This window comes from Pyricularia pennisetigena, chromosome 3, assembly GCF_004337985.1.
Source record: "Pyricularia pennisetigena strain Br36 chromosome 3, whole genome shotgun sequence".
Lineage (NCBI taxonomy): Eukaryota > Fungi > Ascomycota > Sordariomycetes > Magnaporthales > Pyriculariaceae > Pyricularia > Pyricularia pennisetigena.
This window is the reverse complement of record NC_043742.1, coordinates 3,136,180-3,154,861: the sequence shown is the minus strand read 5'-3', so window position 1 is coordinate 3,154,861 and position 18,682 is coordinate 3,136,180. Positions and strand designations below refer to the sequence as shown.

Here is an 18,682-nt window from a genome sequence, read left to right as displayed (position 1 = left end):
ATATAAAATACGGAAAAATTAAATAAAGCAAATGGCGTATTTATAGGAAGGACGACCAACCCCGGAGCCAATATCGGAAAAAAGCGACTATTTATAGGTTAAAACCGATCCAACCATATAATATAAATTACGAAAAAATAGACCAAAAACGGCAAAATCCCAAAAAAATATCAAAATTATATACGACTATTTAGCCAAAAATTCGAAATAGGATTACCCGAGCACAGTCCGTTCGATTACGAAATATTATGAAAAAAAAAACCCAACCAAAATTCCACAAAATATACGGTCTAAATCCGACATAAATGGAGGTTTTAAACGAATATTTCGCAAAAAACCTTAAAAAAGGTAATATTAAATTATTAATATTACCAGTAGGATACCCAATCCTTTTCGTACCAAAAAAGACGGAAAATTACGATTATACGTGGATTACAAATAATTAAACGATATTACAATAAAAAATTGCTACCCGCTCCCATTAATAGGAGAATTTCGAAACATATTTTACTAAATATAATGGTTTGGGATATTAAACCTTAAAAAATATATAATTTAATCCGTATAAAGGAAAGCGAGGAATGGAAAACAGTATTTCGCACCAAACGAAAATATTACGAATACCTGGTAATGCTTTTCGGTTTTACCAACGCCCCCGCAACCTTTTAAACCATAATTAGCCATATTTTTAGGGAATATTTAAATATTTTTATCGTTATTTACCTGGACGATATCCTTATTATTTCCAAAACGTTGGAAAAATATAAAAAACACGTTTACACAGTTTTATAAAAGTTATAAAACGCTAAATTCTTAATTAAACCCGAAAAATGCATTTTTTACAGTAAAAAAATTAATATCCTAAAATATATTATCGCCCCTGGAAAAATCAGGTTGGAAAGATCAAAAATCCAAACAGTAAAAAAATAACCTCAATTATAAAACGTAAAAAACGTTCGGGCATTTTTGGGATTTGTAAACTTTTACAAAAAATTTATTAAGGGTTACGGCGCGATCGCCACCTTATTAACCAATATAATTAAAAAGGATTTAAAATTCCAATAAACGGAATAAATATAACAAATTTTCAAACAATTACGAAATGCAGTAATATAAAAACCGATTTTCAAAATATTAAACCCAACGAAATTTTTCGAAATCGAAACCGACGTATCCGATTATGTAATCGGAGGACAATTTAACCAACGAAATAAAAAAAACGCTTGCACTTTTGCGCTTTTTTTTTACAAAAATTATATAAATAAGAATTTAATTACCAAATCCACGATAAACAATTTATAATTATTATCCGAACATTTGAAAAATGAAAACCACAATTATCCGGAATTAAATACGAAATATTAATTTATACGGATTATAAAAACCTAACCCATTTTACTACCAATAAAATGTTAAATAAACGACAAATTAAATAGGCAAAATTCCTATTAAAATTCCATTTTGAAATTATTTACCGAAAAGGAATAAAAAATAGTGGGGCCGACGTTTTTAGCAAAAAACCAAATTATAAAAGCATAATACCCGAGGAAATACGGAAATTTTTACGGTAAACGATAACGGAAACCTTTTACTAATTTACCGAAATTTTATAACGATTAACACGGTAATTATACCAAAAAAATACGGAAAATCCACGAAAATAAAATTTACGGATATTAAAAAATTTCCACAATATGGAAACGGTTAAAACAGCACTATAATTTCAAAAAAAACACGACAAAAAGTACGAAAAACCATTAAAAATTGCGAATTTTGCGCAAAAAGCAAATCCGCCAAATACAAATTTTACGGGTTCTTACAACTTTTACCAACCCCTAATAAGGCCTGGTAAACCATTATAATACATTTTATCGTCAAATTACCACTTTCCGAAAAACTATTTATCAAAATTAAATACAATAATATATTAATTATAATGGATAAATTTATTAAATACGCCTATTTCCTACTTTATAAAAAAAGTAATAACGCCGAAAAAATCGTTTACACACTTTTACGAATAATTGTTAGCAACCACGGATTTCCAAAAAGCATTATTACGGATAAAAATAAATTTTTTACATTAAAATTCTGGAGATTTTTAATAAAATAACTAGGAACCGATTATAAATTATTTACAATATTCCATTTACAAACAAACGGATAAATAAAACGAGCAAATCAAATATTAAAACAATATTTAAAATGCTATATAAACTATAAATAGGATAATTGGGTACGGTTATTACTTATAGCACAATTTATATATAATAGTTTAAAAAGTAAAAATACTAAAATAACCCCGTTTTATATTAATTACGGATTTAACCCTACGGTATATGGAAAACCAAAAACCACAATTACGGCCCCACGAACCGACAAACAAATAAACGAATTACGAAAATTCCACCAAAAACTCCAATAGGAATTGGAATTAGTACGAAAAGAAATAGCCAAATACGCTAACCAGTATCGGATAAAGGAACTATCCTTTTAAAAAAAAATTAACGTTTATTTTATTTAACGCAATATTAAAATATAACAATTAAATAACAAATTTAATTTTAGGAAATTTGGATTTTTTTAAATCGATAACAAAATTAGCGACACCAATTATAAATTATTATTACCAGGAATTATAAAAGTCCACCCAACGTTCCACGTATTATTATTAAAATTAGCACCACCCGGTACCAATATATAAAATACTATCGAAATCGACGTAAAAAGACGTACGACGTCGAACGAATACTGGACTATAAACGCAATTACGGTAAAACAAAATATTTTATTAAATGGGAAAATTATAAATACGAAAAAAACATTTAGGAACTCTTTAATTACCTCCAAAACTGCCAGGAATTATTCTGCCAATATTATTAAAAATTGGATTTGCGAACAAATTAACCAAAAAAAAAGGACGACCTAAAAAAATATTATTTACTATTACCAAAAGCTAAAAATCGACCAAAATTCGAAATTACACGATTAAACGAATTTATAAAAAAACGATTAATATATACTATAGACCGGAATATATAAATAAACAATTTACCGACCGAATATTGCGTAAAAATATTTATTTTATCCAATAAAAAAGGATTTAAAAAACCCATTAGGAAAAACGAATCCCAGGCAAAATTGGAATCCGGAAAAAACGCTTCCAAAAATATTTTAGGAAAAATTTCGGCCGATCGCCGCCGTTCCTTTTATTTTACTTTTTTACGTTCGATTCGATCCAATTCCTCCAAATTGTCGATACTACGACGAACCGCTTTTATTATTTTTTTAAAACCATATTTTTTTTATTTACGCAATCGAAAAACTTTTTCCTCCGCCGCTTCCAATTTAAATTTAAATTTTAAATATTGGGCCGCGATCCTATACAGCTATTTTCGGGAAATACCCATAATATCGTCTCGCGAACGACCCAGACAAATATATTCGATATAACGAAAGGAATTCCGAAACGATACAACGTATTTCGCGATCCCCTGCGATTCGCAAATAAAATAAAAAAACATTTCGACCGCCGAAAAAAAAAGCATAAAAAACAAATCGTTGCAACGAGCGTTGGACGTGCGACCACGAATTTTAATAACGCGATTGGATTTAACAAAAAAAATTAGTAAAAAAAAAAAATAAAAACAAAAACAAAAATTAGGGGAATAAAAATTACTTAAAAACCAAAGGGATTTGGTTAAGGAAAAGGAAACCTAATATTACGACCAAATAAAATGGGTCGGTACCAATAAGGTTAGGCGGGGTTACACCCTTTTTAACGATATTCGACCAGAAAAAACACCGACCGATAGGAAATACAATTATATAAAAAATTACGTAACCCCACGTAACCGCCAAAAAAACGATATAATTAATATATTATATATTAATTATAATAAAACAAATAATATGCGGGCTATGGGATATATTAAATATAATACACCCAGGACAATGGATTATTTAAAGATACGTTTATTACCATATAAATAAAATTTAGTTTAGGATTGTTTAACAGCAATTAATTTATTATTTACCCAGGAATCGATTATAATTTTACCCCAGTTATTAAGGAACCCCAGTTACCCAATCCAAACGCTTAGTTGCTTTAACCCACTGTACTTTACCCTAAGAACAGGTTACCCGATACCTTGATCGTAATATACGGCCGGTTAAAAAAAAAAGGTAATTCCGGATCCAAACGAGCTTTTGGTTAAATAATAGAATATTATTGGATTGCAGGAAAATAATATAAAAAATTTGGAACTTTTGACTGATAAGGAAGAGGTTAATAAACCGGAACAGCCTGAGAACGGTTGTATTTTTGTTCGGTGATAATTTTATATTCAAATCAGTTTATGAAAGTAGGTATTAGTCTCAGTGCTTGAACTAAACCCCCCTGCTTCGCAGTGGGGACCGAACGCTCCATATACCTTTCAGCCACATGGCTTTTCGACCAATTACATTGGCCGAAAAGATCGCGCTCGTTCTAGTCTGAGGACATTTTGTCGTATTTCGCCGTTTATAGCGGGTATATATATTATATTTTGAACAGGCTTTATAAACGCCCTACGACCGTGCGTAAATGCAATTAATTGCATTTTTTATGCGCGCAACCAATTGAACAGCGGTATAATTAATATATTATATTTAAATATAATAGTAAAAAAAACAGTTTAACCACAGTATGCAATTAAATATTCGAATAAAATATTAAATACAAATTATGAAAATATAAAATAACCTGCGTTGGATTTATTGGGATATAAGAACTGTGGTATTGAAGACCGCGTCCTTATATCTAATGTATTTGGAAAAATATTTAAATATTTAGTAGAGCTTGTGTTTTTTATTTTTATATTTGATTATTATTTTGAATAATAATATATAGTACTGGTTAAAATCAAATAAGAATATTTATAACCAAGCAAGCTTAGGACTATAAAATGCATGCAACTATCGTTCAAAACAAAGTTTTTATTAATACGTTTATATTATTTGTTAATGTGTCGAAAAGCTGAATAATTTACGCAAATAACTTTAAAATTAAAAGGAAATTTAATATATCCATTCTGTTATAGGTTTATGTATAATTGTCATTTAAATTCATGTTGAAAAGCTTTATTGAATTAAATAAAGCAAAAAATAGAAAAATAGCAAAAATTTAACATTTCCTTTCATAAAAAGATAATATAAACGGGTATTACAAATCAGATTTCACTCTAACGTCTTTTTATATATTTATATTAATCCCTGAAACTTTGGTTTTTTTTATTGTGAAAATTGGTAAAAATATAAAAGCGTTTCGATTGTAGATTATATATAAAATTACATACATATTACCTATCCGCTTATTTAACGGCTTATATAGTTTGATATATATACCAAATTGTAATATTAGACTATATATAAATACCACCCCCCACGTGCAAAAAGCATGGAATTTGGCTGCAAAACAAAATAATATAAAGTTAATTAAATTAAGGAAAAAATAGATAAAAAATACACATTTAGCTTTTTTCTATATAAAGGATTTTTTAAAATAAATACCATAAATTGGATTTAACTTGGACGATTTTTAATATACGTCATCCAATCCCTGTAGTTTTGGTTTTGTAGTCGCTAAAATTGGTAGAAATATAAACGAATTTCGATTATAAATTATATATAAAAATGTGTATACTTTAGCTATCCGCTTATTGAACGGTTTTTATAGTCCAGCTTATAAACCAAAATTTAATATAACGGTATATATATATATAAGACCCTCCACGTGCAAAAACTATAGAATTTGGTTAAAAATTGAAAATAATATTAAAAAAATCGAAAAAACAATACCGCCATGAACGGATTAAGGGCAAATGGTATCCAATTCGGCCGTTATAGCAAATAAAAAAATAAACCAAATCGCTGCTAATAACAATACTAAACGCTATTTTTAATAATATTTTCTTTTTTTAATATTTCGCGTGGTTGTGGAATAATAAAGGAGTGTCGGTCGCAAAAATGCCAAAAATACCGCTATAAACGGCGAAAATCGACAAATTGTCCTCAAACCTGAACCAAAGCGTTCTTTGGATGGACCCACAGGTACATTAGTCTCAGTGCTTAGACTAGACCCCCCTGCTTCGCAATGGGGACCGAGCGCTCCATATACCTTTCAGCCACATGGCTTTTCGACCAATTACATTGGCCGAAAAGATCGCGTTCGTTCTAGTCTGAGGACATCCTGTCGCATTTCGCCGTTTATAACGGTATTATTAATAATATACCTAATATTGCGATATCGCCGATATTTATTTTATTAATATAAGGATAGTTTATGATATTTTACCGTTTATAGCGGGTATACACAATATATTCGCATTATAATAGCAAAAGAAAATGGTGTAACCATAGTATATAATTAAATATTTAAATAAAAAAACAAATAAAAATTATAAAAATATGTAGTAATTTGCGTTGAATTAACTGGAGTTTGTTGATTATTCGAATGCCGGCCGCGTTTAAATAGCTACTGTATATGGAAAGATATTAAACTATTAAGTAAAATCTGTAATTTTTCATTATATTTAATTTTTATTTTAAATAATGGTATATAATATTAACTTTAGTTGAACTTACAGTTTTTAAAGCTTAGTAGACCTAACACTGCAAAATGCGTGCAATTATCGATTAAAACAAAAGTTTTATTAATATATTTATATAAATTAACAATTTGTTAAAAAATCAAATAATTTACGCAAATATTGGTAAAATGAAAATATTTTGGATTGATGCATTCTTTTATCAGTTTGTCAGTAAATTTTACATAAAAATTTTTTTTATAAATTTTATTTAATTAAATAAAGCAAAAAATATAAAAAAACATAAATTTAGCATTTTTTATTAAAAAAAAATAAAAAGGGCCGGTATTGTAGATCGGGTTTCACGTTGACGTCTATTTATATATATAATCCACTTTTACAAATTTTGGTTTTATTAATGTTAAAATTGGTAAAAATATAAAAACATTTCGATTGCAAAATATATATAAAATTGGATACACTTTACCTATCCGCCTATTTAACGGTTACAATAATTAAATATACGTACCAAAGTGTAATATTATATTTAATATACATATGCCACCCCCCACGTGCACAAACCCCAGAATTTGGCTGCAAAACAAAAATAATATAAAATTAATTAAATAAGGTAAAAAGATTTATAAAATACACATTTAGCATTTTCTTTTATTAAACAGTTTTTAAAACCGATATAATAGGTAGGATTGGATTTGGACGTTTGTTTATATACGCAATCGGATTTCTGAAATTTTGGTTTTATTATCGTTAAAATTGGTAAAAATATAAACGAATTTCCATTGTAAATTATATATAAAAAGTATATACTTTACCTATCCGCTTATTTAACTGCTTATATAATTTGGTATATGCATCAAAATTTAATATAATAATACATAAATATATACGACCTTCTACGTGCAAAGATTATAAAATTTGGTCAAAAATTAAAAATAATATTAAAAAAAATCGAAAATAGAAAAAAAAATCGAAAAACCAGTACCGCCATAAACGGATTAAGGGCAGGTGGTATCCAATTCGGCCGTTATAATAAATAATAAAATAAGTCCAATCGCCGCTAATAGCGGTAATAAACGCTATTTTTAACGATATTTTCTTTTTGTAATATTTTGCGTAATTGTGGAATAATAAAGGAATATCGGTCGAAAAAAGGCCAAAAATACCGCCATAAACGGCGAAAATCGACAAATTGTCCTCAGACCTGAACCAAAGCGTTTTTTGGATGGACCCACAGGTACATTGCAAAGCCGCAATTGAGCCACGAAGTGGAGCGAAGCGAACGGAGTGGATCAATTGTGGAGCTCTGGGTTTTAGGGATGAGCCCTGAGATTTAATAGGTATTTCGTTGTTAGATTTTCGGGGTGCCGAACAGGGGGGGAGCCGAGCAGGGGGTACCCGACGTTACAGTTAAACACCGCGAACCAGTGGGGATTAATTACAGCTGTTACAAATTACGGTGGTTTTCGGCAGCGTCGGGCGGCATTGTGACCTTATCGACGCCAAACATCCTAGACATTTGCGGCGATATAGGTGAGTTGGCAGCTGCTAACCGTCCAGCGCATCACCTGCGTTTTGCCTACGCCTAGCGCACCGAATTCCGTGAGCCTTGGTTCGTGCCGGGGCTGGAGAAGTACCAGAAGGATAGATTATTGGTCGCGACGGTGGCCGAGAGCCGCACCACAATCTCTTAATATTAATAGGAATCGTGTGGTCGTTGCAATTGGTAAAAATAATAAAACAAGAAATGGTATTCTCATATATAGTAGTTATTTATCCATAATTATATACAGTCCTGCAAATATTCTTTGTCAAATTTCGACTATGTCTTTTACAATTACGTATTTATTAACCAAGTTTACCCACTCGCATATCTGCCTATAAATAAACAGCGGCGGCATTTTTTATATTTGGTACCTTCATTTTACTGTTGAGAGGCGGCTATGCCCGAAGGGAAAAATTTGTGTCACTTTTAAAATGTGAAAATTACGAACTAAGGTGAATAATTTGTGAACAACTTGTGAATAACTTGTGGATTGTAACAATAATAATAATAATAATAATAATAATAATAATAATAATAATAATAATAATAATAATAATAATAATAATAATAATAATAATAATAATAATAATAATAATGATAGTTTAGGGCTTTTGCGTCATGGGCTCGTACCACGTAAATATACTGTGGGAGGGATAATGGCCTTTCGCATAATATTTTATATTTTGAAAATGGAGGTTTATACCCTACCGGTACTATATGATGTGCTATTTAAATAGTTTTAAATATAATAAAAGAAACCTCCCTAGGCTTTATCGGCTTATAGAATGGCTAACAACGTTTTTTAAAAAGAATATAGTTTGAATTGAAATTCATCATCCGTAGAATAAAGCTGGTAAAATACATATAAATATAATTTAATTTAAAATGAGTATAACGCGAGTGAAATTTGATATCTAATAGATGGTATGGGGACTTTAGTGCCTATACCCGTAGCCAATATAATCAACCTGGCCGTAATTAAAGCTTAGGCTACCGGCAGTATGTAGAATCAAATTATTTAACCAGAATGATTTTCATTATAATTATCTTCTCGGCTAATAATATTAAAAAGACCGAGTGTCAATAACAGTTACGAGTGTTAACAAGTAGAATAAAACGATCGCGGCTGACCGAGAAAAGAAGTTTCTTCTAGTTAAATCCCTTATACAAGTATATTATGGTAAAGGCATGTTTTATATAATAATATTTTCTAAAAGGCCGGTGATGTATGAATTCATTTTTATACAAAGATTTGAATGATAAAGTGGGCTCCGCTTTAAGATATAAATTAGTATATATAATTAGTTAGCGAGCAGTAAATATAATATGACCTAACAATATATTTAATATCAATGAAATTACAATAACTATTGTTTAAGGAGAAAGGCGCATATGTTAGTAAATTATTTATATGAAAGGGGAAACATTTCTATTATAAAACGGAGTGTATTTCTTAACAATGGTACGTCCCCTATAAATTTTCCACTTATAATAAAAAAGAATTTCATATCTCTCTTATTTGTTTTATCGGCTTTATCACTCATTCATTCTGTTTTGCTTTTGGCTATTATACTTTTTGCAAAAATGCTACAAATATTCTTTTATTTCATTTTACTCGCATGTCCTGCTGCAGCTGATATACCGCCTATAATCTACCGAGGAATTGGTAGCAGTCCTGACATTGTTCAAAGTTGGGGGGGTTTTCACTGTCGTGGTGGCTTTTTTGGCGAACCCAAAAATCCTTTTATGAGTTTTTTACAACACGTTCCAATGGAACCTGGTAACCCGGGATGGAATAGCGATCCCTGGATTTCGACTTCGAAAAGTTACGAATGGGTTAGGGGGTATTTGGGACGCCATAAAAAAGGAAGAACGGCATTTATTTACCATATTAAAACGGCTGGTTTAAGAAATATAATCGATATCGCCGAGGAATATAAAGCGGTTGGACAAGTTTATGCACATTCGGTGGAAGAGGAAGTGGCTGTTAAAGATTTTATCCCTTGGTCTAATATTGTATCATGGGATATATACGAGGTAACGCCCGACGGCAAAGTAATTCAATTACCTAAATAACTTATAAACCGACAAGGAACGTAAAAGTTAACTTGGTGGATTTATACTTTGGACAGGTTGGTAGATAGCGGTTTGAAATCCGAGAAATATAAAAGTTAAAGTGGTTTACACGTACGTATAGTAAACCTTTCTACCACCACACCATCGTTTTGAGTTATATTATCGTGGTCGGATAAATCCTAACCAAAGCCCATTCGAAGCACTGCTGACATTCTTTGGGAAAATCACGTGTTTAAAGTGGCGACCAGTTTGGGTTTGTTGGCGCTGGCTCGTGTGAGTACTTTACTGTTCACTTAAATATAAAATCCTGCATATATTAATCCTGAGAGTTGAAAAGAATAACGGGTAGGTGTACACCTTATCCCCTTAAAAATTCCATTTTAGGATTTTAATCTCGCGTTTATTAGTTCTTACGAAAGCGATCCCAAAGATACTAGGTTGCAGGGCGATTCTATTCGAAGATTTGAAGCTAATTGTAAAGGAAAAATAAGGATGTAGAGCTAATCGCGTACACGGGCCGAAGGAAACAACCACAATTGAACCCTGGCGGTTTGTCACATAAGTTGGAGCTAGTCACAGTTAGCAGTCGTCCAGGCACGCGACTCCGTAATATTATATAGTCCTTTCAACATTCGGACCCTGAAATTACCAGACTTTAACCCTGACTCCTCCGCAAGGGTGTCTTCGTCGACAAGTGCCAATAGATTAGCTGCCGTGCTTCGTTTACATTTGCCATAACAGATTTTAATTTGGATTTATTAGTTTATTTTGTTTTTAACAGTTATTTGAACACAAAATTTCCTCAATTGCCAATGGAAAGCGAGATCAGAAGCATTGAATTGTAATAAAGGCCATCCAATTTGTAAGACGTGCCACGGGGTTAGGGCCGGTGACTTTGGCCCAGCCACTTTTAAACCATTTTTCGTTAGAAAATAACAATAATAACGTGGAAAAAAGTACAAATAACGGTTTGTGAAGTGTTACGGCTAGGCATTTGTTAGGGAGCCGTAGTGTATTAGGGGCTGTCAAATAGGATTTCAAACTGAAGAAAGGAGAGACAAATTATAACTAACGACAGGCTAAAGAGACACGCTTAAATCCCGAGTTAGTGGACCCTTTACACGACCTAGGCTTAGCGTGGCTGGTGGGTTGGACTGGTAATTCCAATAGTAGGTTTGGTGATTTTAACAGGAGGTCTGGTGGCTAATCCTTATGTAAAGAGACAAAACACCGGAAAATCAAACTTGAAAGATTTACGACCCATATTTACATATTTGGAAAATACCTAAAATAACCCAGGATAGTCGACTTTATGTGCAAGAAACTTTCCAGTCCGAAGAAAGCAACGCAACTTTACGAGTTTTATTTGTTAAATTTAGTATAAAACGCTTCCAAAGCAAAAATATCCTATTAGCTAAAGCCCAGCAAAATAACAGATTGTGGGAGTTATAATTAGGGGGATACGGCCGGTACAAAGGAAAAGGGTGTTCCGATCCAATTCAGTTCTCAACTAGCAAGTAAAACGCTTTTGAATTAAAAAAAGGAATAGGGGTATTTTGGAGGGTTGCAATAATGTAGAAGAGACTTATATATAAGGAAAGCCTGGAGACGAATAGACTATTATACAGTAACAGTTTTATTTAAATCGGTTTGGAAAATACGGAATTTAATTGTTGGATTTGTTGCGTGGTTAACAGGGGGTACCCCACGTTATTAGCCAGCCGCTCAACATGGCATTCTCTAAACAGAGATATAACAACGCCCATTAAGGGGAGAATCTTCTCATGGAAAATTTAATGATATACGTCGAAAACCGAGTTAGCCTAAACGATGAAAAGGAAGCCAGGGCGAGTGAAAAGCTTCAAATGGCGAGATAACACTTTTAATAACTTATGAAAGCATTAAAGCAAATTTGATTTGCCGACAATAAAATTTATTACGCCTTTCTTGTTGTTCGAAAAATTGCAGAGGGACAAAAAAAATTTAACGATGGAGCTAGAAAACACGAGCAGTAATTCAGGTCCAATATAACGCAAATTTTGGAACCATTAGGTTTCAATTTACGCATGGTACATAAATGATGTCCAAGGAGCAAGCCCCGTCGCTATTCCAAAGAGGCTGTATTACCTACACACTTCCCGGCATACACGTAAATGCTAGCTAGGATGCTCTTTGTGCTTTTATCGAGTTCCGCAAGAGATTAAGAAGCCTTGTCAAAACCTGGACCAACATTCATGTTTTATTTTCATCATTCCCGAGAACGACAACTAAAATTACGACGACAGACGGTTAATTTGTTATTACTGCTAAGGTTAGTCCTCCAGCAATCAACGGAGTTTTATGTGGGGCTAAAAACAAATGTGAAGACTTTTAACGTTGTCCCTTGTGCAGCCTGGGAAATCTTGTAAGGGTTATTGTGGGTTATAAGGAAAGCTTTTCAAGGCGTAATTTAGCTTTTAATAGTCGTTCGGGACTGAGCCAAATGTCTACGTAGATCAGGCCGGCTTAACAATAGCTCATGTTGACGTTACCTCCTGTCTCCATAAGTATTAAATCTCCTAGAGTTAGTTCCCAAGGCGGTTGGGTCGAATTTACTAACCCTGTGATTTTAAATCAGGTCCTCGGTATATGCGCCCACCTGACCAATGGGAAGCCGCGCATTAATTAACGCGAGTCGGATTGTTTGTAGCATAACAGCGAGAACGTATAAGCCTTGTCATTAATGGTTAGACGTCGACGCCATGCTAGGGTTGCGGCATAGCGGAGGCCGCTATTCATGCCTTGGCCTACAAAAGCGGTATTTCGCACCAGAGCAGAGGTTCCGTTGAGTAATAACATGTTAATTTAAATTGCCAAGGAACCCAAGTACATTTACTTTATGGTAGGCGTCACCTGTAGGGAACGGTTTACCCGTCTGCCACTCCCCTGCGCAGCGCGCCCGAGAAATATACTAGTCGACGCGATCGATTTGGATATAATGCTTATTACAGCCCCATCGTCCAAAGTCAGCTTTCAGGCCCTGGAATTTGTAAAAAAATCTTCCTTGGTTTTGGTGGGGAGGAGTATATATTTAACACGGCGGCGGTCGTTATTAATATGGCAAAGGTGATTAACCGGTTCGGGTCGCAGATCTGCGCGCCTTTCCTATACGGCAGCGCCTTTAACGGCAAGCCATTGCCCTCAATTAGCATATTGCATACGAGCCAATCGTATTGGAAACCAAGGTCGTTAAATTCGGTGTTATATATAAAGCAGACCATCAAATTGGCGCCATCGCAACCGATAAATTACCGTGTCTTTATAACGGAGATTTCGCATATTGTGTTAAATCCATTTTTCCCCCGGCCATTTGTTAATTATAGCGGTGAAATAATCGTCGGTTTGGCTGGGGTTGCTGGAGTATTTTATTACTTCCCTGGACTTTAGCATATTTTTGCTATTTGAAAATATTGGGATTGTTTGGGAATATCACACACCCAACCACCAATAACCTCGCGGCGGCATCCCTGCAGGCATTATTTAATAATTTCTCGAATTTGGTTTGACAGAAACCGCATTCCCTGTTCAGGCCACTCGCTGGAGGTTTTCCCACTTCAAATCCACAATATAATGCCAACCTAGTTACTTGAAAACAGGCGGATTAACCCTCCCTTCAAACCAACTATTAAATGAAAATTGGACAAAAGCCGTCAAGCTTACAGTTTTTCCATCTGCATCGTTTTATGCAAAGTTGGCCCCGGGCGAGCCGATAGTTTTCTCCAGAGCGGCGTTAATATTGGCCCTAAGCCAGTCGACCTGAAGATTCGCTGCCTCTAATGGATGGTTAAAGACGCACAGCACGTGGTAGTGGGTATCGGGCCGGCTGTTTGTCCACCAGTCATTGATGTGGGTTGGACCGGGCGGGGGTTGCTGTCGGCGCCGCCGCTTTTCTTAATCGAGTGCTAACAAAAGCCCGACTGGACCTAGCTCGACGCACAGCACATCCCTAAGGTTTTCGCCTGGAAATTCTGGGTTTGTTTCAATAAATTCCACCATTTGCGTAGATTGGAGAAATCCGCCCAGGAAACTCGTTATATTCAAGTCGCGGAATCGCCGGGAAGTTGTATTTAAAATTTTAAATGACCAGGTGCAAATTAATATTACGCAATTCAAGTAACGAATTATGGCCTGTCATTTATATCTTGCCGATAATGGAAGTTGAAATATATAATGCCTTGGCACAGTGCCGAAATTTGTATACTTTGAAGTTTCAACTAAACTACTTTTGGCTCATTATTATAATTGGGGGCAAACAAGGACATGTTATATTGGATTGCTGCTGGTATTTACTAATTGTTATCTCCGTTATTACGAAGTATAATATATGATTAACGCAAATATATGTATAATCCCAGTATATATTTGCGACATTTCCCCAATTTCCCCATTTCTCTCCACAAATATATGTATTCTAGCTGTAAATTGTATTTTATATTAATTTATGGTGGGAAGGGTATAAAAAGCCTCCCTTATCGTTCGGTGGTGTGGGCTTTATGGGCGTTACCGACTTGGGTATTAATTTCTTTTTGAAAAGAAGAAAAAGTAGTTCCAGGCACTAATTCCTCCCGCGAATAGTGAATTTATCAAAGGCCCACGTATCCACGTACTGTGGCATTGGAGCGAGTTTATCGCCCAATATAATAATATAAGTATTTTATAAAACCAGGTATAAAAACCCCGCCCCTTATTAGCATGCGTATATACGTAGGGTTTAATAAACCTAGTTATTCGAGGCGAGTTTCAACTATGTACCGCGTAATGGCTTTACTTTTTGCAATTTGCAAATAAATACTGCTTAAAACTGGAAGCATTATAGGCTTTATAAAATTATATTATTATAGTGGCAGGGGTAAGAATCCCCACCCTTTAATAATTAGCACAATGCTGTACCACGGTGGCAGGCGAAAAAGTCCCCCTTGTCACAGAATATATATACGTGGGCCTTTACCCACATAATTATCCGCAGGGAGATTTGAATATATACCATATAGTAAATTTATTCTTTTTGCTAAAAAACTACTTTTAAAATTAGGAACACCCATAACGTCTAGAGCGCTGTGCTAACTGTTGAAGGAGGGCGACTTTTTTCCCATTCATCATAGTAAATTATATCGGTAATTCCGATAATAGTGACGATTTTTCAAAAGAGTAAAGTATTATATGGTAAATATTTTTTACACCCCATATATATATTTAAAATAGTAAAAGCGCTCATATAAATAATGTAGCAAAGGCCATTTTATCGGGTCTAATAATACTTTTGAAGAGTTTATTTCTACCCATATTTCGAAAAGATTGTGCATAAAATTAAATACTATTAGATTCGTACCCCTTGTTAAAATAACGAATGTAAATTATTATTTATGCGGCAAGATATAAAAGGCGCATTTATTATATATAAATTCAATATATTCTTTTTGTTTATGTATGTATAAAGAAATCAAAAATTAAATTAAATAGGCTTTTGTAAAAGTCGTTTGGTTTTTTAACATAAAAGACAGCGGGCTGTCGAACCCGTCTCGTTCCTCTCCCCTCGACATACAATTATTTCAAACAGTACTCCCCATATCTCCTTTTACCAACTTTGATTACTTTTAACATCAAAATTTCATTCTCGTTATTTTATTCCTCGCCAACATGGTTCAAACTTATTTTGCCATTAACTTGCTGGTAGCCTTCACTGCAGCTACTATTCCTCCTATTGTTTACCGGGGTGTTCGTAGCAATCCCGACATTGTTAAAGAATGGGGGGGCTTTAAATGCCGTGGTGGCGATTTCGGTGAACCAAAAGACTCTTCCATGGATCTTTACAAACACGTTGTTATGAATCCTGATTCCCCCGGACATATGGCCGATCCGTGGATTTTAACTTCCAAAAGTTACGAATGGGTTAAAGGGTATATGGGACGCCATAAACAAGGAAAAATAGTGCATATTTACCACATTCGAACGGAGGGTTTGAAAAACATTTTCGATATCGCCGACTATTGTAAAGCAAAAGGGTTGCCTTATGAACGTTCAGTGGAGCAGGAAGTTTCCGTTAAAGATCTTATTCCTTGGTCGAATATTAAAGATTGGGACTCGTACCAAGTGAGCATGGACGGAAAACTTACTCCGATACCCAAATACGTTTTGGGCACACAAAAGAACTAAGGGTTATGGTGGCAAGTTTTCACTTTGATAGTTTGGCAAGAATAGGTTGAATTTTAAGTGGTACTCAGCTCATCAGTAGACATCATCTTAGTTTTTGCTTCTTTCTCTTTTGCGCTCGTGTCTGGAAAGCGCAGATACTTCGGTGTTTATCATTTCAAAACGCGAAATTTTGTTTCTCGTTCAAAACTAGGTTTCCTTGACATTTCTGACATTTTTCCGAATATTGCGGTATTTAATTATTTTTTAAATCGATTTGGTTTATTGCTGAGCAGGTAATTTTTCGCCTGGAGGTTATGCTTTGCAAAATCATGTATTTACGGGGATGTCAAAACTGACAACTTCCGTGTCGGCATAGGCAAAAAAGGTAATGTTATTCACGTAATTGGCCCCAGTTCAGCTTTTGCTATTGACAGAAAGTGTAAAAAGTAATTTTTTCCCAAGTTTTTATGAGCGATATCCCATCAAAATTTGTTGAATAGCTTGGTGCCACGATATGGAAGCACTGGACTGCATGCTTTTTACTGGGCCGCATGCTAGTTTGTTTCTGCGGTGGTAAAATGCGGTCGGAGCTGGTCGAGGCTCCCTTCGAGACTCTTTGCGATGAGCTCCGAGAGGCGTTCTCGTGTTATTTTGACCATCTGCACAATTCAGACCCTGAACGGAAGCTTAACTATAAGCTTCTGTGGCGAAATTTCCCGAAATTGTACACTAATAATAAATACCCGCACGACTTTGTCTTCGACTGGACTCTGATCCAATACAAGAAGACCAGAAGCATCCATGATGGGCAAAGGTTTGCGGAACAACCCGACTATACCCCCAACAAGCCAGCAGGAGCTTAAAATAAAAGTGGCGGGAGTTAGCGACAGGTGTGTATATGCATAACCTCGGAGGAATGAATTTGAAATTGCCGCTGCTTGCCGTTACAAATGAGGATGATTTTACCAACTTATGTTTCAGTATGTAGGACCTAGGCTAATTACTGAATCGATGAATTGACCGCATAAACCTCTATTCCAACAGCTGCAATCTCATCTTTGATGCATATTACTGGTGCTCTTAGAACTAATTTGAAAGGCTGGACATGTACCAGCCTTTCTCCATACATTTTCACGGATAAAACCAATGTCAGTCGCATTGGTACAGGAACTGTATCGACGTTATTCATATTCTGCAGTTAAAACAAGCTTTTAGAGCAGCGATTGTACGCTATGTAGACGGATATGCAGGTAGAGAACCTGATCGACCATTAGGAGTCTTGTAAAGCTGCGAACGCTGGCTCATTGTCGGGGCCACCTCGCATAGGTTTATATCGGCCAGGAGGGGTACCCGAAGTCTGTTGTCCATTCTGCTCTTCCTCTTTTCCACAGCAACCGCCTGCAGATAAACCCTTCTTCAAGACAGGACGGCCAAATACCAGGCCACAGATGATGGCATCGCATCATTGCACACCCGCTTCATCGTCGTCTACTTGCATGGGCGACGCACGAAAAGAATGCAAAGCCGCAAAGCTCAAAACTGGCATGGGAGCGAGAGCATATCAAGCCCATTGATCTAGGGAGCTGCCGCGTGAAGCGCTTTGCCTGCACAATGGGTTCCGCATCTAGGCAGCTACTCGCTGGACCCCGGCTACAAGCTCGGAGACGGAGGTTTCGTAGCCCCCGATCCATCTCTTCCAGGCACACCAAGATACGCCTTGTCACTTTCCATTCGTCAGTGTCTTTGAGATACGCTACTGCAGGGCTGTTCTAGTAGGATTCCGGGCTACCCGCCGCACCTGGTGTGATGGTAGATGATGTCAGCTGACACGGCGCGCACAAAGAGGCATTTGTGAGCCATGAACTAAGCAATAGCTGATTAATGTGTGATTATCACGGATTACGTCAGTCGCTATATCCTTGCCGTGTGTTTGCCGGCGAGCCCCAAGCCCTTGCTGGGGTTCAGGTATTTGCTTATTGCCTCTAATCCATCTCTCAAAGGTCAGCGTTTAGGGACCCCACATGCTTTGTTACTAACATGATTCGCCAAAACCGTACTAAATCTGCGCAATTTTATCTTGATGGCACAGTATGGCGAAAAACACCCAATGGGAAGAACGTTGGCGGTTACGCAAAATCACCCACCCTGAAATTTGAATGTTACAGCGCCGACCTTTCAGTGTGAAACATTGCATCGGAGCTGGGCGATGCGCCACCTCCGCCCCCCTCACCGCTCTACGGCTGGCTCGTCGAGGTATAAAGACGCAGCATACAAAGATGCAGACGTCTGAAACTTTGGCACGTTT

At 35.3% G+C, this 18,682-nt stretch overlaps 2 protein-coding genes across 2 annotated transcripts; both read left to right on the top strand.

Moving 5' to 3' along the window:
* Positions 1-9,714: 9,714 nt before the first annotated feature.
* Positions 9,715-10,206, top strand: PpBr36_02650 (uncharacterized protein; the record flags this gene model as incomplete). The annotated part of the gene is made up of 1 exon (XM_029889829.1): positions 9,715-10,206. The coding sequence occupies one exon, from the start codon at positions 9,715-9,717 to the stop codon at positions 10,204-10,206; it is 492 nt and encodes a 163-aa protein (XP_029752937.1).
* A 5,676-nt stretch (positions 10,207-15,882) lies between these two features.
* Positions 15,883-16,398, top strand: PpBr36_02649 (uncharacterized protein; the record flags this gene model as incomplete). The annotated part of the gene is made up of 1 exon (XM_029889828.1): positions 15,883-16,398. The coding sequence occupies one exon, from the start codon at positions 15,883-15,885 to the stop codon at positions 16,396-16,398; it is 516 nt and encodes a 171-aa protein (XP_029753775.1).
* Between the last annotated feature and the right edge of the window lie 2,284 nt (positions 16,399-18,682).